Raw genomic sequence first — 17,864 nt, 5'->3', positions numbered from 1 at the left:
CCCACTACTCCGCCCTTGTTTCCTTCCATACCTCACTACCCAGCCCTTGTTTCCTTCCACTTCTCACTACCCAGCCCTTGTTTCCTTCCACAACCCACTACCCAATCCTTGTTTCCTTCCACACCCCACTACCCCGCCCTTGTTTCCTTCCACACCTCACTACTCCGCCCTTGTTTCCTTCCATACCTCACTACCCAGCCCTTGTTTCCTTCCACTTCTCACTACCCAGCCCTTGTTTCCTTCCACAACCCACTACCCAGCCCTTGTTTCCTTCCACACCTCACTACCCAGCCCTTCTTTAGTTCCACAACCCACTACCCAGCCCTTGTTTCCTTCCACACCTCACTACCCAGCCCTTGTTTAGTTCAACAACCCACTACCCCACCCTTGTTTCCTTCCACACCTCACTACCCCGCCCTTGTTTCCTTCAACACCTCACTACCCCACCCTTGTTTCCTTCAACACCTCACTAACCAGACCTTGTTTCCTTCAACACCCCACTACCCCGCCCTTGTTTCCTTCAACACCCCACTACCCAGCCCTTGTTTCCTTCCACACCTCACTACCCCGCCCTTGTTTCCTTCCACAGCTCACTACCCAGCCCATGTTTCCTTCAACAACCCACTGCCCACATGTTATGCCAACAATAGAATTAAGATGAATTCATGGTTTAATCTTTTGGAAGACTTTCCCAACAAGGTAGTTATCTGAAACATGTTCTAACTTTTAGCTCAAGAAAGGAAATCCCCAGTGAGGTGAATGAAACCATGATCAAGATGTTGCTGTACACCATGGAAACAGAGGATCTCGATTATATAGATGTGGTTACAGGTCAAATCAGCATTTATGGCAGTGTGGCATCTTCTCGTCTCGTACGCTTTGTACAAAAGGTAGGTGTAGTGAGGACCAAAGCGTATAGCTTACTATACAGGTAAAGGTGTGGTGTTATCAGGGACCCACAAAGGCATACCGCCTACTGTACAGGTAAAGGTGTGGTGTTATCAGGGACCCACAAAGGGATACCACCTACTGTACAGGTAAAGGTGTGGTGTTATCAGGGACCCACAAAGGGATACCACCTACTGTACAGGTAAAGGTGTGGTGTTATCGGGGACCCACAAAGGGATACCACCTACTGTACAGGTAAAGGTGTGGTGTTATCAGGGACCCACAAAGGGATACCACCTACTGTACAGGTAAAGGTGTGGTGTTATCAGGGACCCACAAATGGATACCACCTACTGTACAGGTAAAGGTGTGGTGTTATCAGGGACCCACAAAAGGATACCACCTACTGTACAGGTAAAGGTGTGGTGTTATCAGGGACCCACAAAGGGATACCACCTACTGTACAGGTAAAGGTGTGGTGTTATCAGGGACCCACAAAGGGATACCACCTACTGTACAGGTAAAGGTGTGGTGTTATCAGGGACCCACAAAGGGATACCACCTACTGTACAGGTAAAGGTGTGGTGTTATCAGGGACCCACAAAGGCATACCGCCTACTGTACAGGTAAAGGTGTGGTGTGGTGTTATCAGGGACCCACAAAGGGATACCGCCTACTGTACAGGTAAAGGTGTGGTGTTATCAGGGATACCACCTACTGTACAGGTAAAGGTGTGGTGTGGTGTTATCAGGGACCCACAAAGGGATACCGCCTACTGTACAGGTAAAGGTGTGGTGTTATCAGGGATACCACCTACTGTACAGGTAAAGGTGTGGTGTTATCAGGGACCCACAAAGGGATACCACCTACTGTACAGGTAAAGGTGTGGTGTTATCAGGGACCCACAAAGGCATACCGCCTACTGTACAGGTAAAGGTGTGGTGTGGTGTTATCAGGGACCCACAAAGGGATACCGCCTACTGTACAGGTAAAGGTGTGGTGTTATCAGGGATACCACCTACTGTACAGGTAAAGGTGTGGTGTGGTGTTATCAGGGACCCACAAAGGGATACCACCTACTGTACAGGTAAAGGTGTGGTGTGGTGTTATCAGGGACCCACAAAGGGATACCACCTACTGTACAGGTAAAGGTGTGGTGTTATCAGGGACCCACAAAGGGATACCACCTACTGTACAGGTAAAGGTGTGGTGTTATCAGGGATACCACCTACTGTACAGCTAAAGGTGTGGTGTTATCAGGGATACCACCTACTGTACAGGTAAAGGTGTGGTGTTATCAGGGATACCGCCTACTGTACAGGTAAAGGTGTGGTGTTATCAGGGACACACAAAGGGATACTGCCTACTGTACAGGTAAAGGTGTGGTGTTATCAGGGACCCACAAAGGGATACCGCCTACTGTACAGGTAAAGGTGTGGTGTTATCAGGGACACACAAAGGGATACCACCTACTGTACAGGTAAAGGTGTGGTGTTATCATGGACCCACAAAGGGATACCACCTACTGTACAGGTAAATGTACATGTGTGGTGTTATCATGGACCCAAAAAGGGATACCTTGAAATCACTTTTTCAAGCAGGATGGAAACTAAGTCAGTCCCAAAATTGGATAGATTTCATTGCTTGTTATCATTGTTAAATACTGTATGAATTTAAAGATAATACTTTGCCTTGATCCAATAGGCAATTTCCTTTGGGCCTCTTGTTTGAACCTTATTGTTGTAAACTTGATCTTTTATACAATTTCAGCATCTTGGCAGTGACAGTGCTGATAAAGTCTTGGCACCACTGATACCCGCCATCATAAAACAGCTAGAACATGAAGATGAGAATCTAAAGACAGGAGCTCGCAATGTTCTGTCACTGGCCAGTAGCCAGTCACCTCAATTACTCAGTCCTTATATGAAGCCAATGATACAGTGGTACAAGGCTACTCGCTCCCCTGAGGCTTTGTGTAAGTATTCAACTTTTTATATTCATTTAAAATAAGTCTTTTTTTTCATACAAATCATTGTTATTTTATAAGGTAATCCAGCCGGAAAGGTGTAGAGATCATTATGTCATGGTGTTGAATCTAAATTTCAAAATACATAAAATATGGAAATGTGAAAAGAAAAATTACTCAATCAGAATTCTACTCAAGAAACGTTCACTATATTAAATGGTGATCAATCCCAGCAGTTTCATAGAGATTAACAAGAACAAATTATAATCACTTTTTCAAAAATTGTCAAGTCGAAATGTTGTTCAGGAAAGCACAACTATAAATATTAATAATAAAGACTACCAAGGTTCAAAGAGATCCGTTGAAAAACAAGAAAATAAGTATATTTTGTAAAATAGAAAACAACTGAAATAAATAAAGGGCAATAATTCTTTCAAAATAAACACAACTGTATTGTATATTAAATCATGATTGTATGGATATATATATTCATGATTTAGACAAAGCCCTGTCATATTACTGATGTCAAATTTTGACAGGCTAATGAAATAATTTAAGATTTGTACTCCCCATCAACAACTGATTCATGTGGTCCTCACATATTCAAAAAGACAAAATGACATTCTGCTCTGTATAAAGGTATTACTGACTAGAATATTTGTTAAGACCAATCATACTTCAGTATTACTGACTAGAATATTTGTCTAGACCAATCATACTTCAGTATTACTGACTACAATATTTGTTAATCATACTTCCGTATAACTGACTAGAACATTTGTTCAGACCAATCATAACTGTTACAGCTGCCATTTGGAGGCCGTATAAAGAGGGTGATGGGATGTCAGAAGAAGATTTTATCGACTTGATGAAAGCTATCAAACAAGACAAGGATGCTGACTCAGGATCGATGCAGTCTGTGATTTTGATGGATATCGGTGAAAAACAACCAGAGGTAACTTATACCGATACAGTTTTGTATAATCCTTAAGTATTACTTTATTTGCTCACTGAGTTAAATAATTGTTTCATAATGAAGATTGCTATTTTGAGATATACAGATGAAATGGCAGGGACATATATCTTGGCCGTGATTCAATCATTATTTGGTTTCTGTACATTTACTCTTTAAGGATACATATGTAGAACTGTTGATATATAATTAATGTATAATGATTATATACAGGTCAAGCTTTGATTTGGTTATGGCTATCTTTTCCAGGTTATTAAATTACCAGTAATTGAAATTTTCAGAAAACAGTATGGCCAAAATTATTAAAGAGTCTTGCCTAACTCCAGTATGATTATTTTTTTAATCACAAAATGAAAAATGTCACAGAAAAAGAAAGGTAAACCAAAGGTGTTGAGGGATCATGTGATGGTAAATAACAATATCTAGGGTGAAAGTTAAAGTGGAATCACCTCAAATAAAACCAGAACCAGGCCATCTGGTGATTCACTTAGGCAATCATCCTTGGTAAACTAGTACCTTACACATGAGTACACCTCTTATCAAAGCCAATAAGACTTCTCCTTACTGACAAAGATATCCATGTCATGCCAACACGTCTTTGGCTTGAAAAATATATAAATCTGTTGAATAAGTTTTCTTATAATATCCGAATTCATGTCCAACCGTGTCCTGTGATATTTCATTCAATGATTTTCAGCTGTTTACACAAGAGAGTGTTGACATGATGTTGACGGAAAGATTCGTGGACAACAAGGATGACCAGTACAGGATTTTATTGGCATTGAGTTATGTCATTCCTAAGAAGCCAAAACTGTTTGGAAAGAACATTGTTGAGCGTGTTCTGAAGAATCCAAAACTGAACTTAACCTTCACATCTGCTCTACAAACCATTGGTGTTGCATTGGCCTTCCATCACAAGGTAAACAGCATCGAAAACATCATTGTTTACTTATTTACACTGATATATTACTTCCTCTGCATATCCTTTAATTCTACAATTATTAATGTCCATGGAGGTTGATTCAGTGATCGATGAACCTGTAGGACATTGTATTTACTGATACCTATAGGCTTACAAAAATATTGTTGTTTTAAAGGGATTCTGTTTTTCCTGTCTTTGAGGTTAAGCTAGATAGTGAAAAAAACTGTACATGCACTGTCAATACATCATTTCATAATTTCTGCAAAAAATACATGTTTTATTCAAACATTTGGTAAAAGCGCAAAAATATGAAACCATCGAAAAAACCTTTGCAGTATGCAGTAATTTTTGAAGGATGATAGATTGTATATATTGACCTCAACAGAGCTAATGTGATGTACAAATTAGATTGTTGACATACAAAATGAATGACTTCACTACAATTTACCAGTATTCTAACAATCAGGGAAGCTACTCATACTGTGTGTATCATAATACTGATGTATGATGTAACTTTGATATAGTTCAGGTTTTGTTTCTGTGGAGCGAAGGGAAAGTTGTTTCTGAAAGAGTCATATTTGTTTACCCTTAAAATCGAAACGAAGGAATGCCCCTTTATAAACCATAAAATTGACATGAAATCTATTATAATAACAGTTTAGGTAATAGTCATTAAATAGTTGTTAAATAGCCATTAATTTGTTTCATTGTAATAATTAATGATAATGCTGCTTATAATTTTACCATTTATTTTTTCTCTTGAAATTACTGGAAAATGAAGGGATGTCAACTTTTAACAAGATCAATTGTAATAGGTGTTGTATTGATATTCTTTCTCCCAATATTCTCTTCAACGTTCCAGGAGTTAGCAGATACGGTTCTGGATGACTTTGTGAAGCTTTCGAAAAAGTGTGAAAGTCCTTCCTACAAAGTGGCGTTGATTGATGGAATTCATACCATAGGTACTCAGCACGGAACAGAGAGACTGAAGCCATACCGACCATACATTGAGGAACTACAGAAAGATGGGGACACTGGTGGAATCAAAGACATGGCTACATCCATTCTTAATGCGATGGATGGTATAAGGTGACTATGATACCATGTTTTATCTGCCTGGGGCTGCTTGTAATGGACCTGGAAGAAATATCTTTAAAAAAGCTAAACGGCATAGTTTTAATGCCGGTGGTTATAATATAAAACTGCTGGTGAAATAATTTAACGAAGTAATGCGTTTCAGCACGGATAACAAATTTATATCAGTTTGAATTATTTTTGGTGATAATAAGACTGCATTGAATCAGGAATATAATTTTATTAATGATACATCCACTTATTCAGCTTGCATTCAATATTAACTTTGTTTCGTTTTTTAACTGCATATCTGCATTTTGCATTTACCACTACATTGACCAATCACATACTTCATCTTGACCAGTAATGCCACCTGTCGCGTCATATTCGGGACCAAAAGAATATTATACGGCTATGCCAAAAAAATCAAAATCAATCTAAGCAAATCTGATTCTCAATGACTGTGTCAAAGATGTAAACTGTTTATCTACATTTCCAAGGATAAATGTTGCATCCTCAGTCAACAATTGGATGCTTGTCGTTTCATTGTTATTTTTTATTGTATTTATATTTACCTGTGTTAAAATTTGTATTTTTTCAGTAAATATATTCTTTATTTTCACCCATTTCCTGGTATGTTCATTTGAAAGAATAGCATCTTTAATCCAATTTCTTTCTGTGATTGATTTGCAACCAATCTGACACACAGTACAAAGCCTTGCCGTGACAATGATCAACAAAGCGCTAAAATGACAGCATAGTAAAACAATTGTTCTCAATTTTTATCCTGTCTGCATTTGATTCAATAACACGTAGCAAAGCATTACCATGACATTGATCAAAGTGATGAAACAATGTGATCTTGACTGCATCTATATGCTTATGAATGCGGCCTAGTTTAACATTGAGGCAATGGGAGACTGTGGTGCCAAATGTAAATACTCAGTTATATTGTTCATCTACATGTATTTAGATCTGTAAAAAAAAAAAAAAATAAGAATTGCATGTAAACACCAAACAACTGGAAATGAAAAAAATTGTTATGCTGAAATTTCTTCCCAAATAATTTTTGCCAGTGTGGAAGGCATAGTGGAGGACGTTAAACAACAGAAGGGAGACATCAACGTCCTCAGCACCCAGGTCACCAAGACTTCAAAGAAAGTCGATGTGGTGGATAAAAAAGTGGACAAGCAGGGAAAGGAAATCAAAACGGTCAAAACTGGACTTAAAACTGTCAATAAGCGTGTGGATGTTGTAGAAAAAGATTTGGATGAAACCAAGATCAAAGTTGAGGAGGTCGACAACAAGGTAGGTGGCATAATAAAAAAAAAAGGAGTTGGAATTAAAGACATGGTCATGTTTGATTTGTCTGCATTAAATTTGATAGGTCAATGTTAAACATCAAACACTGATTTTAATAGTAATTATATCAGTGATATTCTATATATGATGGTTGAAAGGAGAATACAAAAGACTTACCTTTTAAAATTTCAATTTCAAGGTCCTTGCTTAAATCAAGCTTTTATCTTTGTATTCATGGAATCATTCCTTTCATTGTCTCTTTCTTTACTGTAAAGACGATGACCAATGCCCCTAAATGGTCAAGAGATTTGACCAAGCTGATGAATCCTACCACAGAACATGATTGGAGACTTCTGGCCCAGAGGTTAGCATACACCCCAGATGACATTAAAGGCTGGGCGACCCAACATGACCCCTGTATGGGCCTCCTCAGTGAGTGGTACGCCACCCACAAGACGATAGAGGCCACCCACGCTGTACTTACTGCCCTACAGGAGATGAACAGGATGGATGCTGCCGCCATTGTAGAGAATGCCATGAAGGCTGTAGGTCAGTAAATACCATTGTAGAGAATGCCATGAAGGCTGTAGGTCAGTAAATACCATTGTAGAGAATGCCATGAAGGCTGTAGGTCAGTAAATACCATTGTAGAGAATGCCATGAAGGCTGTAGGTCAGTAAATTAAATACCATTGTAGAGAATGCCACCAAGGCTGTAGGTCAGTAAATACCATTGTAGAGAATGCCACCAAGGCTGTAGGTCAGTAAATACCATTGTAGAGAATGCCACCAAGGCTGTAGGTCAGTAAATACCATTGTAGAGAATGCCATGAAGGCTGTAGGTCAGTAAATACTATTGTAGAGAATGCCATGAAGGCTGTAGGTCAGTAAATACCATTGAAGAGAATGCCATGAAGGCTGTAGGTCAGTAAATACCATTGTAGAGAATGCCACCAAGGCTGTAGGTCAGTAAATACCATTGTAGAGAATGCCATGAAGGCTGTAGGTCAGTAAATACCATTGTAGAGAATGCCATGAAGGCTGTAGGTCAGTAAATACCATTGTAGAGAATGCCATGAAGGCTGTAGGTCAGTAAATACCATTGTAGAGAATGTCATGAAGGCTGTAGGTCAGTAAATACCATTGTAGAGAATGCCATGAAGGCTGTAGGTCAGTAAATACCATTGTAGAGAATGCCATGAAGGCTGTAGGTCAGTAAATACCATTGTAGAGAATGCCACCAAGGCTGTAGGTCAGTAAATGCCATTGTAGAGAATGCCATGAAGGCTGTAGGTCAGTAAATACCATTGTAGAGAATGCCATGAAGGCTGTAGGTCAGTAAATATCATTGTAGAGAATGCCATGAAGGCTGTAGGTCAGTAAATACCATTGTAGAGAATGCCACCAAGGCTGCAGGTCAGTAAATACCATTGTAGAGAATGCCATGAAGGCTGTAGGTCAGTAAATACCATTGTAGAGAATGTCATGAAGGCTGTAGGTCAGTAAATACCATTGTAGAGAATGCCATGAAGGCTGTAGGTCAGTAAATACCGTTGTAGAGAATGCCATGAAGGCTGTAGGTCAGTAAATACCATTGAAGAGAATGCCATGAAGGCTGTAGGTCAGTAAATACCATTGTAGAGAATGCCATGAAGGCTGTAGGTCAGTAAATACCATTGTAGAGAATGCCATGAAGGCTGAAGGTCAGTAAATATCATTGTAGAGAATGTCATGAAGGCTGTAAGTCAGTAAATACCATTGTAGAGAATGCCATGAAGGCTGCAGGTCAGTAAATACCATTGTAGAAAATGCCATGAAGGCTGTAGGTCAGTAAATACCATTGTAGAGAATGCCATGAAGGCTGTAGGTCAGTAAATACCATTGTAGAGAATGCCATGAAGGCTGTAGGTCAGTAAATACCATTGTAGAGAATGTCATGAAGGCTGTAGGTCAGTAAATACCATTGTAGACAATGCCATGAAGGCTGTAGGTCAGTAAATACCATTGTAGAGAATGCCATGAAGGATGTAGGTCAATATACAGATGGAATGCATATCATGAAAGGACACAATGTAGTGAATCCTTGTGTCAGTGTATTGTTACTCAGTATTATCTGATGTTATTTCCTATTTCTGTCCTCAGAGGGGGTTGTAGAGGAAGAGGTAGATTATGCCACACCTCCACCTATCTTCCTTAGTTACCAGTGGGGTCATCAGAATGAGGTCAAGTTGTTACGGAACCACTTACAAATGGCTGGATACGAGTGCTGGATGGACATTGGACAAATGGGAGGTGGCGACAAACTGTTTGAGAAGATTGACAATGGAATCCGTGGGGCAAAAATCATCATATGTTGTGTGTCGGAAAAGTATTCCAAATCTCCTAACTGTAACAGAGAGGTAAGTAGTTAGTATTCCTACAAATATCTACCTCCCACCCGACACAAGGTCAGGGGTCAAAAGTCAAGTACATGTACAAAGAAAGGGGTCAGTGGTCAAATACCTAACAAGAAGACAAAGGAAAAGATTTTATAATGGTTTTTTCTAGGCAAAGTAAATTTATAAAACTTAATAAATGAGTGTATCATGACTAAATAGTTTGTTAATAATCATCTGTTATTTTTGTTTATATCTCAAGCTCCTATACATAACATTGGTCAAAGGTCAAGGCTGTACTGTCAGGGACAGCAAGGGGTCAGTGTCATATATCAAATATGCTTCAGAATGCTTACATCTATTCTAATGAGATTTGTAGGGTAATTCTAATGAGAGCTCATGGCTAGGTGATCATTATGAGACAATGTATTGTGGTGGATATATGTATTCCTGTTGCTTTCCAATACTTTAAAAAGGTTATTTAATTATTGTTGTAGGTGAACCTATCCACAAGCCTGGGAAAGCCCATGATTCCCCTCCTGATGGAGAAGATGAGCTGGCCCCCTAGGGGCTCCATGGGACCCATCTTCAGCGAGTACCTGTTTGTGAGGTTCTTTCAGCGAGGTGGGGAGGAGACTGATGACCAACGCTACTGGCCAGTTCCCAAGTTCCAGGAATTGTTGATGCAGCTCAACATGTATAAAGCCATGCCCGACGAATCTCTTATCACCAAAGGTAATTAGATAAACACGTCTACAATCATAACTCTTTTGTCTTAATGATGTAGGAGCATCTCATTACATGTACCCACCGGGGTATATACGATCTTAATCAGACTTCATAAGGACAGCAGCTTTGTATTCAGAAATTATTTTGAAAATAGATAGGAATTTGTTAAATCTCTCAGAGGAATTAAAGTTCCAGACCTACTATTCCTCATTTTACTGAGGTAGCGGTTAGGTAAAATTAAAAAGGTGTAACAGTTTTCTGTAATAAATTTCATTTGAAATGGTAGTTCATGTAAGATTCTGCTTTATAACACCTCCAGTACATGCATGACAAAAGCATTTTAGCAAAAAGTCACAAAAGACACCATTTTGCCCGGCATCTGAAACGGCAATATTCTCACTCCGTTCATTTTTCTCTGGTGGCGTCGCCATGCCTGTGACACCAAGTTGTTACTGTAGAGTTAGCCGAAGGCTAAGTAAAGTACTATAATATCAGGAATTCCATCACTAATGATTTACTTCCACACGCCAGATAGGAAAAATAACAATACTGGCTGCTGTGGCCACTAAAGTATTTCAATGATACAATATAAATTACCATTATGATAAACTATTGACTAGCCTGCGTATAACCTTACCATGAATACTTTTCATGAATTAATATTAGAATTCTATTCAATTTACCCTAGAATGTCACATAATTCAAGTCAATTCCGTGTCCGTAGAATAAATGGTTGTAATTAGTTCCAGTGCACAGTTCAAATACACAGTTCAATTCAGAACATCACATATTGGAAGCCACTGTATTTGTTACCGCATTCCAGCAAGATGAGAGAGTCTCGGTGCGTGAACCCCAGGTGTATCGCCGTCTATGTTGTAGTGCCGCATAGGTATATGAGCCGTAGAGGGATGGTCCGTGTGGTCAGCTGTACGACGTACACTCAAACTGCCACAGTATACAGGTCGTTCGCCCATGAAGATGCCTAGAGCTGATACTGGCCTAAGTCATGCCCCGTTGTCCTGGTCAGGTCCCCATCCTCATGTTCACCCCATCACTCTACCTCCATGGAGTCTGCCAGACCAAACTTATTGTTACTTTCTCTTTACAACAGACTATGTTTACATTTTACAGGAAGCTTCCGGTGACACCGGAAGTGAAACGTGACCTACGTGACCTAACGTGACCTTACGTTTTATCTTTCCCTTACAAAATACAAAATATAAGACTTAGTATATTATTCACTGACAGTGAAATATTACCTACTACTGGTCTTCCTTTAACATTTTGTCAACAATTTAATATGATATTGTTACTGTACAACATTGTGAAGTGCGAATACTGCTTACAAACATGTGCTCGAGCGCCCAGCTCGAGTCTCGCCTCACTTACAAGAAACAGCCAATTATTACCAAAAAAACGGACTGACACTCAAAAATACATGAACCTGCAGTGACAGAATGAAAAAATACAAACTGTACTCACATTTCCATGGTCAAATCCTAGTGAAACAATGAAATATCTCCATACACTTGTTGCTGCTTTCAGCAACGTGCCGCCCAGGTGGATTGTGTTTTTCTCCTCTGCCCGGAGATCGGCCTATCTTAATTCTGATTGGCTAAAACCTCCCACCCGGTTTTATACAAGTGAACCCCGTGGCAACAGGTATATACATTCTAAACCACGGTTTGGATTTTAAGCGGGTAAATTCAAATCACATAAAGTAACACTATTTATATTTACGGTAAAATCGTAGTTCAATCTATATCTGTGAAAGGGTAACTACCTACATGTCATATCTTGACAGTTACGACCCCAGAATTGTAATAATGGGAACCTTCATCCAGTCACAGCTCTGCTATAGATGTTATTACATGTGTGTTTATAACGAAGGTTACATAATGGGTGTTAGGACACTGATAACAGGCTATAATTATATGATAAATATATTTTCTGATAACAGCTTTACCATATTTTGTTTATACAGAGTACAAGGATTGGTGGACTCCTGTGGCAGAGGAAATCGTCATTACCAAAAAGAAAGGAGATGGAGGTCAAAGTTCAACAGGAAATAAAGAATCTACACTGGTAAGTGTTTGACTAAATTTATCCTGATAAAGATACAACCAGTGACAACTGTTCAGGGTATTACAACTGACCTGGTGTATACCTGATAAAGATACAACCAGTGACAACTGTTCAGGGTATTACAACTGACCTGGTGTATACAGGACTCCTACAATGACTGATAAAGATACAACCAGTCACAACTGTTCAGGGTATTACAACTGACCTGGTGTATACCTGATAAAGATACAACTAGTCACAACTGTTCAGGGTATTACAACTGACCTGGTGTATACAGGACTCCTACAATGACTGATAAAGATACAACCAGTCACAACTGTTCAGGGTATTACAACTGACCTGGTGTATACAGGACTCCTACAATGACTGATAAAGATACAACCAGTCACAACTGTTCAGGGTATTACAACTGACCTGGTGTATACAGGACTCCTACAATGACTGATAAAGATACAACCAGTGACAACTGTTCAGGGTATTACAACTGACCTGGTGTATACCTGATAAAGATACAACCAGTCACAACTGTTCAGGGTATTACAACTGACCTGGTGTATACAGGACTCCTACAATGACTGATAAAGATACAACCAGTGACAACTGTTCAGGGTATTACAACTGACCTGGTGTATACCTGATAAAGATACAACCAGTCACAACTGTTCAGGGTATTACAACTGACCTGGTGGATACAGGACTCCTACAATGACTGATAAAGATACAACCAGTGACAACTGTTCAGGGTATTACAACTGACCTGGTGTATACAGGACTCCTACAATGACTGATAAAGATACAACCAGTCACAACTGTTCAGGGTATTACAACTGACCTGGTGTATACAGGACTCCTACAATGACTGATAAAGATACAACCAGTCACAACTGTTCAGGGTATTACAACTGACCTGGTGTATACCTGATAAAGATACAACCATTGACAACTGTTCAGGGTATTACAACTGACCTGGTGTATACAGGACTCCTACAATGACTGATAAAGATACAACCAGTCACAACTGTTCCGGGTATTACAACTGACCTGGTGTATACCTGATAAAGATACAACCAGTCACAACTGTTCAGGGTATTACAACTGACCTGGTGTATACAGGACTCCTACAATGACTGATAAAGATACAACCAGTCACAACTGTTCAGGGTATTACAACTGACCTGGTGACTCCTACAATGACTGATAAAGATACAACTAGTCACAACTGTTCAGGGTATTACAACTGACCTGGTGTATACAGGACTCCTACAATGACTGATAAAGATACAACCAGTGACAACTGTTCAGGGTATTACAACTGACCTGGTGTATACCTGATAAAGATACAACTAGTCACAACTGTTCAGGGTATTACAACTGACCTGGTGTATACCTGATAAAGATACAACTAGTCACAGCAGTTCAGGGTATTACAACTGACCTGGTGTATACCTGATAAAGATACAACTAGTCACAACTGTTCAGGGTATTACAACTGACCTGGTGGATACCTGATAAAGATACAACTAGTCACAACTGTTCAGGGTATTACAACTGACCTGGTGTATACAGGACTCCTACAATGACTGATAAAGATACAACCAGTCACAACTGTTCAGGGTATTACAACTGACCTGGTGTATACAGGACTCATACAATGACTGATAAAGATACAACCAGTGACAACTGTTCAGGGTATTACAACTGACCTGGTGTATACCTGATAAAGATACAACCAGTCACAACTGTTCAGGGTATTACAACTGACCTGGTGTATACAGGACTCCTACAATGACTGATAAAGATACAACCAGTGACAACTGTTCAGGGTATTACAACTGACCTGGTGTATACCTGATAAAGATACAACCAGTCACAACTGTTCAGGGTATTACAACTGACCTGGTGGATACAGGACTCCTACAATGACTGATAAAGATACAACCAGTGACAACTGTTCAGGGTATTACAACTGACCTGGTGTATACAGGACTCCTACAATGACTGATAAAGATACAACCAGTCACAACTGTTCAGGGTATTACAACTGACCTGGTGTATACCTGATAAAGATACAACCATTGACAACTGTTCAGGGTATTACAACTGACCTGGTGTATACAGGACTCCTACAATGACTGATAAAGATACAACCAGTCACAACTGTTCCGGGTATTACAACTGACCTGGTGTATACCTGATAAAGATACAACCAGTCACAACTGTTCAGGGTATTACAACTGACCTGGTGACTCCTACAATGACTGATAAAGATACAACTAGTCACAACTGTTCAGGGTATTACAACTGACCTGGTGTATACAGGACTCCTACAATGACTGATAAAGATACAACCAGTCACAACTGTTCAGGGTATTACAACTGACCTGGTGACTCCTACAATGACTGATAAAGATACAACTAGTCACAACTGTTCAGGGTATTACAACTGACCTGGTGTATACAGGACTCCTACAATGACTGATAAAGATACAACCAGTGACAACTGTTCAGGGTATTACAACTGACCTGGTGTATACCTGATAAAGATACAACTAGTCACAGCAGTTCAGGGTATTACAACTGACCTGGTGTATACCTGATAAAGATACAACTAGTCACAACTGTTCAGGGTATTACAACTGACCTGGTGGATACCTGATAAAGATACAACTAGTCACAACTGTTCAGGGTATTACAACTGACCTGGTGTATACAGGACTCCTACAATGACTGATAAAGATACAACCAGTGACAACTGTTCAGGGTATTACAACTGACCTGGTGTATACCTGATAAAGATACAACTAGTCACAACTGTTCAGGGTATTACAACTGACCTGGTGTATACCTGATAAAGATACAACTAGTCACAGCAGTTCAGGGTATTACAACTGACCTGGTGTATACCTGATAAAGATACAACTAGTCACAACTGTTCAGGGTATTACAACTGACCTGGTGTATACCTGATAAAGATACAACTAGTCACAACTGTTCAGGGTATTACAACTGACCTGGTGGATACATGACTCCTACAATGACTGATAAAGATACAACTAGTCACAACTGTTCAGGGTATTACAACTGACCTGGTGTATACCTGATAAAGATACAACTAGTCACAACTGTTCAGGGTATTACAACTGACCTGGTGTATACAGGACTCCTACAATGACTGATAAAGATACAACCAGTCACAACTGTTCAGGGTATTACAACTGACCTGGTGTATACCTGATAAAGATACAACTAGTCACAACTGTTCAGGGTATTACAACTGACCTGGTGTATACAGGACTCCTACAATGACTGATAAAGATACAACCAGTCACAACTGTTCAGGGTATTACAACTGACCTGGTGTATACCTGATAAAGATACAACCAGTCACAACTGTTCAGGGTATTACAACTGACCTGGTGACTCCTACAATGACTCATTCCTCTCCTGTTTCCAAACGTTACATGGCTTCAGAATCATGAGAAAGTTTTATGTCTTAGGTTTTGGTAAGCCAATCATGTATGACCTAACTTTTCATACATTATCAGTTATTGACTATAGGTTTTCTAGACTACAGATCGTGTCATAATCCTGGAGCCTGGTTAATGGAATTAGAGGTGTACATGTACATATTTTATTTCCATGTGTTGTGCTATTATTTTGGTATAAAGGAGAAAATTTGAATAATCAGTTTCCCCTTTAGACAAAGATTACTTATTGGCTCTCAAGGAAAAATATTCATAAAAGGATAACACAATATTCATGTCTCCCTCTTTCAAGGGCATTAAATGTATACATTTCATCCCTTATCAGTTGATAAAATGAAACATATCTGCACATATGTATAAGTATCAGAAAGAGAGCTTTTGCTATTACAGGAAGAAGAAACATCTCCAGACGTGTTCCTATCGTACCAGTGGGGCAAACAGAAGGAGATTAAACAGCTGTACAGGAGGCTGAACGAACTTGGCTACAGCTGCTGGATGGATATTTACCAGATGGGAGGAGGGGACTCGCTCTATGACAAGATTGACAGGGGTGTCCGTGGCTGTAAAGTCATCCTGAGTTGTGTAACCACCAAGTATTCCCTATCGGCCAACTGTCGGAGGGAGGTGAGTCTGGGAGATTCTCTCAAGAAGCCAATGATTCCCTTGCTGCTGGAGAAGATCGACTGGCCCCCTGCTGGACCAATGAGTATGGTCTTCACACAGCTTCTGTTTATCAATTTCTACCGTGATGAAAACATCCAGATGTCCTGGGACGGCAGCAAATTTGATGAACTCCATGGTAAAATCAATGAATATATCCTGCCTATATCGAATGGGGATCAAAAAACAGCAGTCAAAGGTCCTGACAAAACATCTAAAGGAGCAACAAAACCTGTGGACCAAAAAAAGGGGGCAGCACCTAAAGAAGGAACAAAAACTGTGGACCAACCAAAGGGGGCAGCCGCAAAAGGAGCAACAAAACCTGTCAACCAAACAAAGGGGGCAGCACCTAAAGGAGCAACAAAAACTGTGGACCAACCAAAGGGGGCAGCACCTAAAGGAGCAACAAAACCTGTGGACCAACCAAAGGGGGCAGCACCTAAAGGAGCAACAAAAACTGTGGACCAACCAAAGGGGGCAGCACCTAAAGGAGCAACAAAACCTGTGGACCAACCAAAGGGGGCAGCACCTAAAGGAGCAACAAAAACTGTCGACCAACCAAAGGGGGCAGCACCTAAACCTGCAAACCAATCAAAAGAGCAGACAGCTCCGAAAGAAGAAACAAAACCAGATCCTCCAAATAAAAAGTCTTCAGCTTGTGTACTACTGTAAAACCAAACGGCTATATAGCACAGCTTGTGTACTACTGTAATACCAAACAGCTATATAGCACAGCTTGTGTACTACTGTAATACCAAACGGCTATATAGCACACCTTGTGTACTACTGTAATACCAAACGGCTATATAGCACAGCTCGTGTACTACTGTAATACCAAACAGCTATATAGCACAGCTTGTGTACTACTGTAATACCAAACGGCTATATAGCACAGCTCGTGTACTACTGTAATACCAAACAGCTATATAGCACACCTTGTGTACTACTGTAATACTAAACGGCTATATAGCACAGCTCGTGTACTGTAATACCAAACAGCTATATAGCACAGCTTGTGTACTACTGTAATACTAAACGGTTATATAGCACAGCTTGTGTACTACTGTAATACCAAACAGCTATATAGCACAGCTGTTGTACTACTGTAATACCAAACAGCTATATAGCACAGCTTGTGTACTACTGTAATACTAAACGGCTATATAGCACAGCTTGTAATACCAAACAGCTATATAGCACATCTTGTGTACTACTGTAATACCAAACAGCTATATAGCACAGCTTGTGTACTACTGTAATACCAAACAGCTATATAGCACAGCTTGTGTACTACTGTAATACCAAACAGCTATATAGCACAGCTTGTGTGCTACTGTAATACTAAACGGCTATATAGAACAGCTTGTGTGCTACTGTAATACCAAACGGCTATATAGCACAGCTTG

The 17,864-nt window shown here is 39.9% G+C and overlaps 1 protein-coding gene across 1 annotated transcript; it reads left to right on the top strand.

The window, feature by feature from the left end:
- Window positions 1-730: 730 nt before the first annotated feature.
- LOC117318445 lies at window positions 731-17,542 on the top strand (the record flags this gene model as incomplete). The annotated part of the gene is made up of 11 exons (XM_033873430.1): window positions 731-890; window positions 2,659-2,863; window positions 3,661-3,809; window positions 4,525-4,746; window positions 5,612-5,838; window positions 6,900-7,131; window positions 7,401-7,674; window positions 9,267-9,523; window positions 9,997-10,234; window positions 12,213-12,313; window positions 16,189-17,542. Coding segments are annotated over 11 exons (3,007 nt in total), but the record flags the coding sequence as incomplete, so codon positions are not given.
- Window positions 17,543-17,864: the final 322 nt, after the last annotated feature.

Source organism: Pecten maximus, unplaced genomic scaffold (assembly GCF_902652985.1).
Source record: "Pecten maximus unplaced genomic scaffold, xPecMax1.1, whole genome shotgun sequence".
In the NCBI taxonomy this organism is placed as follows: domain Eukaryota; kingdom Metazoa; phylum Mollusca; class Bivalvia; order Pectinida; family Pectinidae; genus Pecten; species Pecten maximus.
This window is presented reverse-complemented; position numbering and strand designations above follow the sequence as displayed.